This window comes from Leopardus geoffroyi, chromosome A2, assembly GCF_018350155.1.
Source record: "Leopardus geoffroyi isolate Oge1 chromosome A2, O.geoffroyi_Oge1_pat1.0, whole genome shotgun sequence".
Classification (NCBI taxonomy): domain Eukaryota; kingdom Metazoa; phylum Chordata; class Mammalia; order Carnivora; family Felidae; genus Leopardus; species Leopardus geoffroyi.
In genome coordinates this window covers 84,805,028-84,821,712 of record NC_059331.1, presented here as the reverse complement: position 1 = coordinate 84,821,712, position 16,685 = coordinate 84,805,028, and the positions used below count along the sequence as shown (strand labels likewise).

General features: G+C 40.2%; 1 protein-coding gene across 2 annotated transcripts in view; it reads right to left on the bottom strand.

Annotated features, from left to right (window-relative positions):
* Positions 1-14,393, bottom strand: part of GNAI1 (G protein subunit alpha i1) — an 85,679-nt gene extending 71,286 nt beyond the window's left edge. Inside the window, exons 1-2 of one of the 2 annotated variants that reach the window (XM_045494612.1) lie at positions 14,110-14,393; positions 13,412-13,580 (exon numbers count right to left, since the gene is read on the bottom strand). In XM_045494612.1, coding sequence (XP_045350568.1) covers positions 13,412-13,529 — 118 coding nt within the window. In that variant the 5' untranslated portion in view covers positions 13,530-13,580; positions 14,110-14,393. Of the gene's footprint in view, positions 1-13,411 lie in introns of both variants that reach the window. The other variant, XM_045494611.1, reaches the window with a different exon arrangement.
* Between the last annotated feature and the right edge of the window lie 2,292 nt (positions 14,394-16,685).

Here is a 16,685-nt window from a genome sequence, read left to right as displayed (position 1 = left end):
CCCTCCCCCGTTCATGCTCTGTCTCTCTCTGTCCCAAAAATAAATAAACGTTGAAAAAAAAACTTAAAAAATAAAAATAAAAAATAACATTTTCTTACTGATGAACAAAAACATCCACATGCACCCAAATATAATTCAAAAATCTACACAGTCTATGAATTATAAAGCAAAGGTTCTGTTGACTGGTTCTCCAAAGATAGCCACTGTTAAGAGTCTGTTAAGAGTGTTCTATTTTTCAGAACTTTTTATACTGCTTACATTTGATACTAGAGTTTAAGTTATCTCAGATGTGTACCATGGGCCACACTGTTGGTTGATAACTTTTTAAGAAGTTAGTTCCAAAATTCTAAGCATCATCACCAGGTTTACAATGTAAATTACTTTGGAGTTTCTTACTTATTCTTTGCTCTGTAAGTTTTTGAATAGCTTTTGGCAAAAAGCAGTAAAATTCAACCTGTGTATAAATGCAATCATCCAAAACAAAGTTGAAACGATCTACTACAAAGGCACAGTATGACAAATGAGAGAGAAAAGAAACCCAGAACCCATGTTTTAAATACTTAAAATTGTAAGTAAACAAGTCAAAGTAAGAGTATTGCTTTCATCTTATGGTTAAAACACTTAAAGAATGTTTTCTCTACTTGAGTTAATATCGGCTTCCCAAACATTGTTCCATTTCCAGATACTTAGACAATGCAGGCCACAGAGTTGGCATTCTATAAACATCTGTTGAATGAATTTACATGTTTCATAAGAACCAAGTGTCATAACTTACTTAACAGCGGAGCCTAACCAGCAAAATGAAAAAAGTGTAAATCATTTATGCTATATTTAATCACAAAATGTTACATATTTTGTAATACTTGCCAGTAAATATTAATGTAAAGAATAGTGTCTAAGATCAGAATTGCCTTTTAAAGGGAATGGACATCATGTTGTATATGCGGCTAGATTAGGTTTAGATTAGATTAATTGAGGTTATGTAAAAATAGTATGATTATTTCAAGACCAATGACTATAAACTTTCCCAGAGTTTGCAATCACCCTTTATTTACTTCTGAGAAAGGAATTTCATCATGGACATTACCAGATGAGAGTGTTCATAAAAACATATTTGTAAGGTCACATTCAACCTGACCTGAAAAATCCTATCACTAAAAGAAGAAATTCACTTTAAAAAATATGGCTAAATACATAGAAGATTCATTATGACTAATTATACTTTATGATCACTCTCCAGGAAGCACATGTTTCCATGCAAGATAATATCAAATAGTTTTTCTCAAAATGCTCTATTAAAAAACCATTCCAGAGTAACATAAAAGCTTAACTACTAAGTGTGATAGGCTTCACATATGCACATGTACAGACATGCAAGTGTATAAATTACAGTGAGCACTTACTTTGTGCAAAACACTGTTTTAGAAACTTTACAGATGAGGTTAAGGGAGATTTCATGAAGGTGGCAAAGATGGGATAAATCGTGAAAAATGCTTATGCAATGGATAAACGGAATCATCCAGGAGAATCACCCCCTCTAGGACTCTGCTTCCCGAGGCATGGACTGGACTGGGGATTGGCAAAGGCAGCCCCCAAGGGCCTGTGAGAAACGTAGAATCTCAGGCCCCATCCCACATCTAGAATGAAAATCCACATTTTAAAAGATTCCAACTTATTTTTTTATGCATATTAAAGTTTAAATCTAAGAAGAGTTGCTTTATGAAAATAAGGTGAACATATGTGGTCCAGCAAGAGCATACAATAAAGACAAGTGTGATAAAAACCTAACTTCAGAGCATTAATGTAAAGAACAACGGAGAAAGTAATGTGAGAAATATTTTGAAAATTACTGATGTGTTTCCTTTTTTCTCCTCTGCATTTACGTGAATAATGGGAGAGGAGGCAGACAGGTTGTATTAAAGCCATCAGATGAAAACAGAGGAGTACAAGTGGCTTACTTTGCAGGCATCACATGGCAGAGACTGTAAGCCTGGCAGCCACAGGGCAATCAGTGGCTCAGTGGCACAGTGGCAATTGCTGAAGGCAACTACAGATAAGAAAGGCAGAGAGTCACTTGTATCTTGATATCCCTCTTTGAGCCATAGTTTCAGAGGTGAACAGTATGTCAGAGAAGATGAAGAGACTGCTAACGGCAGAGGGGCCTATTTGGGATCCTAAGAGAAGAAAGTCACCTAGGCAGGAACACATCCAAGCAGCCTAGTGGAGAAGTGCAGCTGAGTAGAGGGAACACCTGAGCTCATCTCTTCGCAGCATATCGGCAACACTGATAGGACATGATTTTCCACGTGCTGGGTGTGACCAGAGAAGGCAGAGCACTCAAGGTAGCCAAGAGTCTGGCTACCAGTATTGGCTCTGCAGCAAAGGGTTGCCCAGGAAAAACCATACCCATGAGACACAAAGGAGGGCCAAGACAGAAGGGGAGATGACCCTGGCTGTGAACAAAATGAGACATAATAAACCAATAAGCAGTGGATGCTAGCAGGCAAGAAAAAAATCTGACTGCCAGGGACAGGGACACAATGGGAGTTAATGAGGATCTCCACAGCAGTACTGGGAGACGCAACCCACCATACATGCACACGCACACATGCACACACAATCACATAATCACATACCTCTCATCCTAAGCAGAGACCACATGAGTAAAGGGTAGAGGGAGGCAAAAACAAACACACAAACAAAACTGCACAGGAATGAAGCGAAACCATAAGTTCACTGTTGCCGGATGATAAAAACCAAGACAGGAAAATAAGTGGAATATTTAGAAAACAAACTCAATGGAGCTTTGGACTACCTGGGTGTGAAAGCAAATAAGGAATCAAGGATCTCTTGATTTCTTGCCACCAACTAAAATAAAGGAAACAGGGAGAAGAAGAAAGTGATTAAGTGGGTGAGAGATGACACCTTCAGCTTTGGAATATTGTGTTAATAAGGTATATTTGAAGTAAACCTGCCCCCTACTCTCAAGCCACGATACCAGGGTGCACAGGATTCATGCAGACAATGTGCTCATTAATATACGCTCATAATAAAAAATTACTAGAGGATACAATCTACCTACTGTAAAATAGTCAAGACACTACAAGTATCTGAACCTTAAGAATTTTAAATAATAAATTTTTCACAAAGAGACTATAAAAGTACAGAATGATGAAAGTGGCTTCTTAAAAAAGGTGGAAAATATAAGAATAGAATAAACTATTTCCAAAAGATTAAAAATGGTTTCTAGAAATACAAATATTACTAATAAAATTAAAAATTCAATATGTTAAAAGTCAGATGAGGTTATGGCTAAATGGATAAAAGTGAAGTAAAATGATATATAAGTAACATAAAAAGATAAGGAGATAAAGAAAAAAAATGGAGACAAAGTAAGAGATAGGAAGTTACAATGAGAAGCCTGACCTAATTATAGAAGAAAATCCAGAAGACAGAGATCAACCATAAGCTCTCTGTAAAAAATATATATTTGTGTGAGTTATGTGAGTGCCCATTTTATTTCTCAATACTTCTATATAATTGAAAGAGTCCACAATTTTAAAATAAAAAGCAATTTAAATAGCAAAAGGAAAGTGAAAAAGTAAAAATGGGAATGCAGCCTAACATTTTAAAATGTTTAGGTGAAAAATGAGGAATTAAAAATGATTTAAGGAGAGTGTGGATACTTCTGCTTAGATTTCATTACTTTTAATGCTGGGCATGATCTGACAGTGTTTATGGATGAGGACGCAGGAGTCTTTGGAGAAATGTGAAGATAGCAGAGAGAACCAGGGTGGGCAGAAGAAGGTTCTGGGAAGCAAGAGAGGACGAACGAGTGGAAGCAGGTGCACAGCACTGGTTCCAAGGAGAATCATCTCATCAGTTCCAGCAACTTAACTGACCAGACTGATGACTTATTACAGTCACAGAACATCTCTTGCATATAATTCTTCATCTTGTTGCTGATAACACTGCTCAGTTTGTGAAAACTCGGTAGATCAATTTTTAATTGCACTAGAAATAAATGTAACTCATGAAATTAGGTTAACTTCAGAACTACCAATAACAAGACAGTTATCTTCTAATTCCTATTACACTGATCTTAAATGCAGTTTACTCACAGGTCCCATGCTTCTTAAGTATCATGAAAGGCTGTCAAATAAAAGACATGTGCCCAAGCAAACAAAAATACAATAAAGATTAGGTAAATAAATTACTAGAAAAGAATTTGGACTGTGCCTTCGAAAGGCAAAGTAAACAGAAAGGCAAATGTCACCAAGTTAATTCAATACTAAGTCTTAAGAAGACTCCTTTGAAATATTATTAAAAGAGATAAATACTACCACAGATTCAATGCTTCATTGTTTATCAGGGTTACTACCACTTTTCAAGAGATGCTTTTCTTAAAAGTAAATTCATGATAATTTTGGAGTTTTATTAGGAATTTGAGTCATCAGTGCAGAAAGTTTCAAAAGGTTTTTAAATTTGTGGGAAGTAATCGTAAATTCCCCTGAGAAATGGCACATTCATTTGAGTCAACTCAAATAATGTTTCATAACTTATACTAACAGCCTTGTTTTATTTTCAAGAAAGATAAAAGGAAAGTTTGCAGGAAATTACTCCATTTGTTCTAAAAATGGGTAATAAAAAGGAGAACAAAATTACTTTTAAATCATTTATAAAGTTTTCCCATTACTTAAAATCCACTCTCTAGAATTCCTAACATAACACATGTATTTACCTGGTCTATTCCCAATGGGGAACTATTAACATAAAGTCAAGCCCCACAAGGGAGCCATAGTAGGATCAAAAACTAGATACCAAAATTGATTTTAGGGGCAGCAAAATTGATTTTAGGCTTAGCGGATTGGGTGTCCAACTCTTCATTCTGGCTCAGGTCATGATCATGTTTGTGGGGTGGAGCCCCTGGGCTCTGGGCTGACAGCGTGAAGCCTGCTTGGGATTCTCTCTCTCTGCTCCCCCTGTGAGTGTGTGCTCTCTCAAAATAAATAAACTTTTTAAAAAAGATTCATTTTATACTTCCTTATGTCTTCCCTATATACATACCCCTTGCTAAGAGGAGCCAACAAAAGGATTTAATGTCTATGACCATAAGTGGATCAAACTGCAAGGAGGCCGAGAGGGAGGGCTGACCCCAAAGAGGCTCTAAAGTATTTATCATAACAGCTTATATTTATTGAGAACTTCTGCACCATGTACAAGTCTGAGAACTCTGGATGCTTTAGTTTATTGTGCCCTCAACCCCTATGAGGTAGGTACATTTATCATCTGGAATTTATGGAAAAGAAAACTAAACCTTAAAGAATTGGGATAACATGTCCAAGATCTCAAGGAGAACATTTTACTGCCAGAGTCCTAGGTCAACTGCCTTTCCCCGTGTAGAAAGTCTCTGGACAGAGCTAAATAAACCTCAGAAGACCAGAAGTCCTTCTATGTGGGGGAATGTAAGAAAACTTATAGATAGCAAAGGCTCTTCCAGAATGCAGGTTACTATACAATAAACCGCTTACAGCCAATCATGATTTAAAAAAATAACCTCAGAAATGCATAGAAATGAACAGATTTATAACCACAGTAATTTCTGACAGATATGTGACCTCCACCCCGCATCCCACAACGTCAACAATGAAGACCCCATTAAAGCTCACCTCCCCCAGTATCTATTATTATACCATTTCTTTCTTCCCTATTTGCCATTCTGAAGAATTAGACTGTAAATTTTCTTAAGGATTTGGTAAACCCAAGGCATAACTCAACACCAAAAATATAGAATGCACTTTGCAAAATGTCACCAATGATGATTCTTGCCACATGAGGACAGGCAAGACATGAAGAACAGACTGTGGTCCATTTCTGAGCACCCTGCTGGCTCCAGAAAGCCAAAGTTACAATCACATTGTCCTGCAGTGGTAGATAGGACTCAGAGAACACATTTGATGCCTTGTTGAATGACTGCATGCATTTTAAGAAAGTATTCGAATAACATGTGAAACAGCAATGCAACAATCCTGCTGAAAATACTGTCCAGAATACACAAATATAAAAATCACATTTCACTCTACACCTAATTTACCAAGAGTTATAATATTTTCCTGATCCTGCAACAAGAATTAGGTACCTCAAATTAATTCCAGGTTTTAGAAGTGAGTAATAATGCAGTAGGTTTTAGTTACTCTAACCAGCAAGATATTAAAAAAATAAAAGAGCATACATTGGGCCCAAACTCACGAAAATTGCCCAATGCAGGGGCACCTGGGTGGTTCAGTTGGTTAAGCGTCTGACTTCAGCTCAGGTCATAATCTCGCAGTCTGTGAGTTCCAGCCCCGCATCAGGCTCTGTGCTGACAGCTAGGAGCCTAGAGCCTGCTTCAGATTCTTTCTCTCCCTCACTCTCTGCCCTTCCCCCACTTGCACTCTCTCTCTCAAAAATAAAATATAAAAAAAATTTTTTTAAAAATTGCCCAATGCACAAGAAAATATATCAACTTTTTCACTTTAAAAGATTACTAGTCAAAATTAATGTTCAATAATGTAACCAGTCATTCATTTAATCAACATTTATGGAAGGACTACTCTGCGCTATTAGGTGATAAACATGTCAGACGGGATTCATGCTCAGAGGAAACCAATCCCACAGAGAGGTGCAACAGACAATAAAAAAAAGTAAATGCACAAGATGATTTCAAAATGGTGTAATTAGGCAGGGAGGAGAAGGAAGATAAATTTAGACTAGATGGTCAAGAAAAACTTCACTGATGAGGAGGCATACCAAAAAAAAAAAAAAAAAAAAAAAAGTCTTATTCTTTAACTTACTGCAGTGAAATACTAACTAACCATGGGTTCATATGGAGCACTAGAAACTGGTGATTTTGCTGTTATGATAATAGTCACATAAATTGCAAAGGACTGAGAAAATAAAATTACAATCATTCTGTATGCCCCAAAGTTATACATGAGATGTTAAGGATATCTAGAAGTGGGGTGCTGCTGCAAAAAAGTACTAAAACTGTAGAAATGGCTTTGGAATCAGGCAATGGGCAGAGGCTAAAATTCTGAGGAATAAGACAGAAAAAGCCTAAATTGCCTGACACAGTAGAAATACAAATTTTAACACCTACATAAGTATATGTTGGAGGAAACATACGTGATCTCAGAAAATATTTTCACTGTCATGAACAGTCTGCTAATAGACATATGGACATTAAATGTGCTGCTGGCGAGGACTTGGATGGAAAGGAGGAACATGTTATTATAAACGAGCAGAAAGGGGATCCCTGTCACCTCACAGCAGAAAGCTTAAGCGAATTATGTCCTGTGGTTATGTGGAAAACAGAACTTACAAGCTATAAACTTGAATATTTAGATAAGGAGATTTCTAAGTAAACTGGTTTTGTTCAAGGTGCAAGCTGTTTTCTTTCTTGTGGTTACAGTAAAATGGGAAAGAAGAAAGATAAATTAAGGGAGTCCGAAATGGAAGAATGCTGTCAGGTCACAATAATTCCACAGGCAAGAAACGGGCTGATAAAATGACTCAGCGGCAGACCTGTGTTACCTTTCATTAAAAAGGAAGGGCGGAGTCCAGCTCCCAGAAGGTGGAACAGGATCACAGAGGATTATTCCCAGGCTCTGAAACCTAATGTAGTTTGAGAAGCTCAAGGGACCGATGACTCCTTTTTTCATTCCACTTTCTTTTCAAACAGGTTTGTCTATAACTGATACCCTGTGCTTGCTCCACTGCTGTACTATAGGAGCACATGACATGTTTCCAAGCTGTACAGGATCACAGGTAGAGAGGAATTTTGTCCCAGGATGAATTACACTGAGAATCTCACCCATACCTGAGTTAGATTGTGAGATTTGGATGAGATTTTGGACATTGTGTTGATAGAGCAATGGGTTGAGACTTTGGCAGATGGTGGAATTTGGTAAATGCATTTTGCAGGCAAGATGCACGTGCATCTTCAGCAGCCAAAGGGAAGACTATGGGAGGCGGAGTAATAGCTCCCAAAGATGCCCATGTCCCAATCCCTGGCACCTGTGAACACGCCATCCTACATGGCAAAAGAAACTGTGTAGATGTGGTTAAGACAAGGATCTTGAGATGAGGCTGTTCCCTGAATTATCCAGGTGGGGCCAATGTAATCACAGGGTCCTTTAAGTGAAGGAGGCTTCCGAGAGCAATGCTACATGGAAAGACTACCAGCCACTGGGGTTGTGAAGATGAAAAAAGGTCCCATGAGCCAATGAAAGCAGGTAGCCTCTAGATGGAAGCTGGAAAAGACAAATAAATGGATTCTCCACTGGGACCTCTAAAGGAAAATTAGCCCTGCTGACCTCCTGATTCTAGCCTGGTGAAACCCATTCTGAATTTCTGACCACCAGGAATGTAAAGTTAATAATTTTACATTGTTTTAAACCACTAAGTTTATGGTAACGAACGTTCACTTTAAAATTATTTTGCGCTATTTCTGCTAACGCTTTTAATTAGTATTTAACAAGTCATGACAGAGGCAGCCTCAGCACTACAAGATTAGGTGCTGTTGACCTTAGTTCATACAGCTCAAATGCCATCTGGGATCTGAGCTTCACCAATGTCACACTACGGGAAGTCACACATTGGGTAACTGCATGCCAAAACATGTGACCAAGAAATATGTGACCTAGAAGTGCAACAAATACATTCAGGTCCTCCCATGGGAATTTGTGGTAGCTTGAACTTTCCAAGGCCAACACATGCATAACAAAAACATTAAGATTATGGTTGGATGTTCACTTTTTGTTTAAAAAATTATAGGAATCTTTCTCAGGTTTCAATAACATCTCCCACTAACTCTATAAGATAGGCATTATGTTTCCTAATATCTTCTATTAAATTCTCTAACACAGGCATTGTATTTCCTATCACTGACAAATTTAACAAGACTCATGGTCTTTATTTATAGTTAAAATAGGCCAGTAATAAAGATTAGAAAATGAGATCTTGAAAAAAGAAAAAAAAATTAAGAAAGAACACTACAACTGCAACATAGCAGACCTTCCTCCAATGAATATTTGCTGTCATTTTCTCTATTTTACCAAATAATATAAGGACTGTGAAAAGTTCTCACAAAAGTGGAAAAGTATTCTTAAACCAAACAATCTGCTTTTAGATACCATGTGCTTATTTTGGTCACCATATACTGTTGTTATTCCTTTTTTGTCTACTCTGTTTGGCTAGGTAGTCATTTATTCCCATTAACACTGAGAATGGCAAAGTATGTGGCTTGTATTCTAGGGAAGTCCTAATTCTACACAAGATATTAACATAATTAGGAACTAATTAAGCACATGAAAAAGTTAAAGGTTGTTAGGGATGGATACAAGTACAACTTATAATGATTCTGCCCCTGAAGTGCTCACACTAGTAGCAAAACAGGGCACAAGCCTAAACAACACTAGAAACCAGAGTGCAATATGCTTCACCATATGCCCACTGTTCCTGTCTGGAGGAGGAGGGTGCCCTGAGGAAAAGAGCACAAGGATAGAGGGAAGCAAGGTCCAGAAGAAAGTTTTTATTGCACAGGCAATGGAGAAATCAACAAAGTTTCAGAGCCAGGAATTTGCATGATAGAAGAGCAGCCTAGAAGCAAAAGACCAGAAGCCTTCTGGAATTAAGCTGCCAGAGGCATCAGAGAACTTGAACTATAAATTTTAAGAATGAAAAACGTAAGATACAGAAAAATCAGCCTTTTCAAAACACTCGTTAATGTCACCTGCAGTGTCTATCAAAGTAACTGTTCTTAAGGCAGGTGAGGAGAGAGAAGCACATAACCCATGTTGAAATATCAGGTCCATTTATTCAAGGAAATGGGTTTTCTGACACTTAGGATCCTGAGCCAACGCTAAAGAAACAGCGAAAGCAATGCAAAATCCAAAATCCTGCAACGCCAGAATTTCTCAACTAAGGAAGTCACACAGCAAGTTCACAGGGTTTAACAAAAAAGATTAATGATGTAGCTTCTCAAATAGCTGCTTGCTGGTAGCAATGGAAAAAATTCACTAAGTAGTAGAGATCTTATTCCTTCGCCTCATTTTCACTCAACCTATAATATTTAAAACAAGCAAAAGAAAGAGGGTGTGGATTTTTGTCTGTGAGGATGAGAATAATGAGGCAGAGTAAAGAATTAAAACTCACCTTTAGACTAAAATAACTTATGTAAATGAAAATTTTACTTTCATATAACCCTTTACATCTTTGAAAATTATAATAAAATAATATTCAGTAAGTGCTCGTATGTACAATATAGTCTCACTGAAAAAACAGCAAAGCCTAATCATGCTGCCATTTAAAAAATGATAAATTGCAACCTCCTCAAAGGTATGACAACAAAAAAAAGTTTCCCCTGAGACAATGAGCCATCTATGATGGAAAGAAAACTTTGATTATAAAAACAAGTTCCACTATTTAGTATTATTATTCTAATACCAATGCCTGAAAACTAACCTAAAGACCTGAATCACCCAAACCTTGTCCTAATTTTCTTTAGGTCAGTGATTAGATTAGGTCCTCTCTTTTTTAAAGCCTGATTCACTGCTCCTAATAAGGACAGTGAAATATGTCTGATTAAAAAAAAAAAAAATGTTTTAATTGTAACAGACAGTACCATTTTTTTTTACTAATGATGTTCACCTCATACCTGCATCTCTCAACCCAGATGTCTAAAACACAATGCATAAATGCCTTAAGAAAAAATGCAATATAATGAACTATTTATCTTTGGAGGCTTTTTGTCTTAAATGGAAAAAATTCATTTGATGAAAAAAAAGAAAACAAAATAATTGAAGAAGATGACCTTTTATAAATGGAGTGACAGTGGTTATAGATTACCTAGAAATCATTTTATATTTCTAGTTGATTCAGTTGTTTTATATGGAATTATTTCATGGAGCTGCTTACACATATGACTTTAAACATTCAAAAACGAACCAAAGGTCAGAACTTCACTGCTAAAGACAAATTGGGAAAGAAAAATGTTTTGAAACATTCCAAGAATAACATTTATGAAATAAGCCAGCATTTTGTTTATAGGAACTAGAGTGCCGGGACCCTGCGGCAAAAGGGTAGAGTAGGGGTAAGACCTAAGGAGGAAGGGGAGGGACAGCTGGGCCAATAAGGCAGGGGTGCTAGAGGATTTCTACAGAGAGAGATGTAGGGAAAAGCAAAACACCAAAGCTAGAAAAGACAGCTGAAGGAACTCAGTTACCTCAAGATTTTTAAAAAAAATCATTTTGAAATCTTTCTAATGTTACTGGTATAGAAAAACAAAAATCTCAGTTTCTTCCGAAAATCATGACTCTGCTACACTTTTCTCATAACTCTCACTATAGCTGGTTGTAGAGATACAACTTTGACTTCTATATTATACATTCAACCCTGTTAATCTAGGCTCTCATTGGAGGTTGGGGACTTTGGGGACTATCTTGGAGACATTTTTCAAGGATCAAAGGCTGAGGGGGCTGTTACTGGCATCTAATGGGTAAAGGCCAAAGAACACCCTACAATGCTAAACATCCTACGATGAACAAGACAGCCTGCACAACAAAGAATTATCCTGCCTCAAATGCCAATGGTGCTAAAGTTAAGAAACACTGATCTCTTCTCAAAATAAGCAAAAACCAACTCCTCTGACCTTTTATCCTAGTCCATCGCTCTCTAATAGACATCTAATTAAAGCCTAAAACACCACCAGAGGACTCATTTTTTTCAGTTGCTTTAAACATGGTGGATGGCTGGCTCAAACTAGAGTCACACCGAAATACACTAAAAGAATACATCAGAGCAGGAGTGCAGAAACTCCAAGAACTTTGTAATCTTCCTTTTGTTTCATGTTTGTCTCAAACACATCCACTTCCTAAGAGGAATATCTACATGTTTCCACATCAAGGTGCATCTCTTCTATGTTCAATACGCTAAAAATACACTGACCTAGGCAGAATACATTATTTCTTATTAAGGTAAAAACTTAGGGAGAGTATTTACTGAGAAAGATTTGTGTTGGTGGCAAGGGTGAAGAAAGCCACCCAGGTCTTTAAAATGCAAAGTTATTTCACAGTTTGTTAGCAAAATGACTCAGATCATTATTACTTTTAGTCATGCCAAGTTTGCTGCTTCTAAGCCTACTAGTAATGGAGAAAAAAAACCCACCATTTTTCCTGCAGTCATTAAACCAATGAAACAGAAGCTTACTGAAAATAGGTCTGTGCAATATTTCTCTTTTATTATAACTGTTATAAAACAAAAGCAATCGTTGGAATTGCAGATGAAGATTCTAAGAAATCTTTCACCTACCTAATAAATAGCTATAGTGTGTGTATGTGTGGTGGACGCGGGGGGGGGGGGCAGCAAACAAAAGAAAATCTTAACTCATAGATGTACAAGTCTTATGCTGTTAATATTTTCCTAAGGTATCCTTCAGTCAAAACCCTGGCTTACTCCTTTTTTGGTCCCTCCTTTCAAAAACCTGGAAAAGACCTCCACATAGCGTTTCACCATGAGAACAATACTAAGAACAAATAAAAGCCTGGCGTGTACCTGGCAAAGCTCATTCATCAGAAACCGTGGCAGCTGGGAGAGAACTGTTTTCCGCGTGACCCTCTCGCACCTTTCACATAGGTTTTCTCCGCTCGAGTATCTGTCTTACCTACTACCAGAGCAAACGTTACCCAACTTTGATGGTTTCCATGTCTCCACAGTAATAAAAAAATCAAGCATCCAGCATAGCCTACTTCCTTAGGCAAGGTAAATATAATCTGTGCTCCTTTAACACTTACTGTGTCGCCACAGGAAGTTAACAGGAAAGACACATTTCAATCCCACGGAACCCCACAAAAGATGCACTAATATCACAAAACGTGGCACGCTTGACACGGGAAAACCACAACCGCGATACGACATCCCATAAGAAGGGTTTTCGGGGGGGGGGAGGGGTGGAGGTGGCGGTGTGTGTGTGTGTGTGTGTGTGTGCCGCGAATGCCCCTTCATCTTCAGAAGGCTGAGCTAACTTAAACAGCATTTACTCGCGACCCGTTCCTCGGCTCCTCGCGGGGTCCACACCAACGCCTGTGAGTGAGGTAAAGAGCCAGCCCAGGGCCGGCGGGTTCTCACTGGACAGGGAGGAGGGAGGAGGGCAGCAGGAGACCAGGGAAAGGAGCACCCGCCTCGGCTCTGCACCGCACCAGCCCCGCTCTCGCCCGGAAACCATCCCCACCGCTCCAAGTCGCGCTCTTGGCCGCTCAGACACGTCCCCTCTGGGTTTCCAAACGCAAGGGGCCCGCAGCGGCCACCGCGGGGCGCCGCGCCCAGCAATCCGCCCGACCCTAGGGCCCCCCGGGACGCGCCCGGCCGCCCTCACCGAGCAGCAGCAGCTTGACCTCGCGCGCCGCCTTCTCGCCATCCTCGCGGAGGTTCCGGTCGATCATCTTACTCCGCTCCACCGCCGCCTTGTCCTCGGCGCTCAGCGTACAGCCCATTGTGCCAGAAGCGAGAGCTCGCCGCCGCTCCCTCCACGTCCGGCGCGCTGCCTTCAAACACAGGTGAATTCTTTCTTTCCGGACGCGGGCGTTCGAATACCTCCCGACGCTGGCCACGAACCACCCCCACCCGCTTCCTAAATGGAGCGAGGAAAGCGCCGTCTGCTAAGCAGCGAGCTGCACCGCGCGGATCTTCCTCGCGGCCAGGTTCCACTCCTGCGTCCCTCAGCGTCCCCCAAGTCCCAGGTTTTCGGGCTCTGGATACAACGTCCGCCGCCCTCCAGCTGGTGGCCGCGCCGCAGCCTCAAGAAGCCCGGCGGAGCTCCGCGTCCGCGCGCCGCCGCGGCCCCGCCCCTACCCGCCCCGCCCGCCAGCAAGCCAGCCAGCCAGCCAGCCACTCCGCGACCACTCCCCGGGCGCGCTCCCGCGCACGTGCCCTCGGACAGCGCCCCCTTGGACGAGCGCGCGCGCCCGCGCATCCGCGGACCCCGGCTCTGCGCAGCCCCCAGGGCCCGGCGCCCTCGCGCGCGGCCCTTGGAAGCGCCCCCGGAACGTTGAACTGCCCAGCTGGCTCCCCTACCTCGCTTCCTCCGCGAGAGTGGGATAATTTCTTCCCGCTTACTCACACCAAGGGATCTGTGCGGACCTGCCCCTTCGGGGTGCGGGTGGGAGAGCTGCCAAAGTTGGAAGCTGAAAAAAGCCAGTCCTGGGCGTTTGAGCATGCCCAGCTCCGGCAGCCACGCACGGGTGTTCAAAATGTAAACCCCTGTCGGCTGGCCTTCAGGGTTGTGGGAAATAGAGGGAGCTGGGAAGGGAACAGAGCCACAGCGAAAGCAGAGATGGAGACAGTGGGGGAACAAGACTGGGAGGGGGTGAAGAGATTAACTTTCTTCCTTCCGGTTTTTCTTTCCTTCCTTCTCTTCCCTCCCATCCATTCTTTCGTTTCTTTTCACAGAACATTTTAATGGATTGAGGAAATGTGAGACAATATTCAGAGTATATTTTAAAATGACAAGAGCAATAAAACACACCTACACAGATACATCTGCTCTGCACCATAACTTACCTCCTCTGGGGCAGCATGTAAGCTTCCACGCCAAATTTTGACCAATTTAGTAAGTATTAAGCCACTAAGCATATCATTCCTTTTTTAAAGGCCTTACTTGCCCCCAAAATGAGTTGAAATTGATCCATATTATGACTCCATCCTTCTAGTGCTAACTACTCTCGGGTTCTCCGGGGAATTTATTTCATCCACGAGTGAGTGAGCACAGGTTTAAGGTCTGGGCTTATGTCAGTTACACTACACTTTTCCCTTACAGACATCGCCGGAAATGTTGATTGATTAGAAGATGGGCTGGTAGCAAAAAGTAAAATATCTTCTTTGATGTAGTAAAAATTAGAAAATTGCTCTTTGTTTTCCATCTGGAAGTCTTCCTTTCTAAAAAGTATTTGTAAAAAATAAATTAAACAAACAAACTGGCTTTAGTTTTCCATGAAGGTAAGGCTGAGCGGATGCTGTAGGCAGAACAGCTGTAGAGTGGGTCACTGAAGCCAGGCTTGTTGGCTGGCAGAGATCATCAGTCTCCTTCTTATTGGACATATCCTCTCCTGTTCTACAATAGTCAAACTTGCTCTGCTCAAGAGATGCAATTTCAAGAACTGCCTCAACTTTTCCTATGATGTTTTGCAACATAACAAAAGGGAGCAAGCTTTAAATTGTACTTAATCACCTTGTATGCCCTTTGTTTTTCTCGGTAATTTATTTTTTTAAGTCTTATTTATTTTGAGAGAAAGGGAGGGAGACAGAATCCCAAGCAGTCTTTGCACTGTCTGCGCAGAGCCAGAAGCGGGGCTTGAACCCACAAACTGTGAGATCATGCCTGAGCATGAAACCAACAGTTGGACCTTTAACTCAGCCACCCAGGTGCCCCTTTCTTGGCACTTTAAATGGTGATATTCATCAGAAACTCTGGAACTAAACTTGACAGAATGAACTTTCAACATAGTATTTGTGTATTAGCCATCTTGGATTATTGGTTATTAGGTCTTTTCTATAAGCTTCAGGCCATATCAAGTGAAGGGCCAACAACTGCAGGAAAAGAGGAAGAAACCATGGTGGGGATAATGACTATAAATCTCATATTTTAGAGAATAGAGGGTGCAACAGAATTGTATACATTCCTTCTCTCATTTGACAATCTTGTCAAGTAGATGATGAGTTAAAATACACAGGCGAATAAGAATTGAAAATTAGCTTTATATGAAGCTATACTTCCTAGAGGATTCACAGTAGTGGAGTGATCAGTAAGGAGGAAAAGTCCAAGAAAACAAAGCTGCCAAAAAAAAAAAAAAAATTGAAGGAGGCCATTTCTGGAATTAGTGAAGGGTTCTAGGGGTAAGTATTGGTCAGCTCAGGCTGCCATAACAGAATAGGACAAATGAGTGGCTTAAATAACAGGACTTTATTTCTCACCATTATGGAGGCTGAGAAGTCCAAGATCAAAGCACCAGCCAATTTAGGTCTCCCAAGAGGACTCTCTTCCTGGCTTGCAGGTGGTCACCTTCTTCCACATGGGTGCCCTCCATGTAGAGCTGTAGTCTCTCCTTTCTCTTCTTATAAGGACACTAATCCCATAAGGTCTTACCCTTACTACCTCTTCCAAATCTAATCACCTCCCAAAGGCCCACCTCCAAATACCATCATATTGGAGTCAGGGCTTCAACAAATGAATTTGGAGGAAAGGGGGAAGGGAAGACAATCTATAAAACAATGTATTTTGTTTGCCATGAATAACCAGCTAAAAGGGTTAATAGGTAAAATACATGTTGGAGAAGGCCAATTGTTTTATAATTGAAATGTAGTTTGGCTGTGAAGAATGATAGGAAGTGTGGGACAAAGTTGGAAGAAACCTTTAAATAATAAGGTGAAGTGTTAGACTTTATGCAATGGGTACTAAATGTTCCTTACATTCTCCTGAGTTGGGTAACACGTGTTTAAAAGAAAAATAATCTCTTACCCTACAAAACACACGAGTTTCCAGTAAGTGGATAGTGTTAGTAATCCAGATATGAAGTGGTGAGAGTCACTCAGACTAATAACTTACATAATTATGAGGTTGCAAAGTGTGATTCAATAACCTTGTCAAGGAGGTG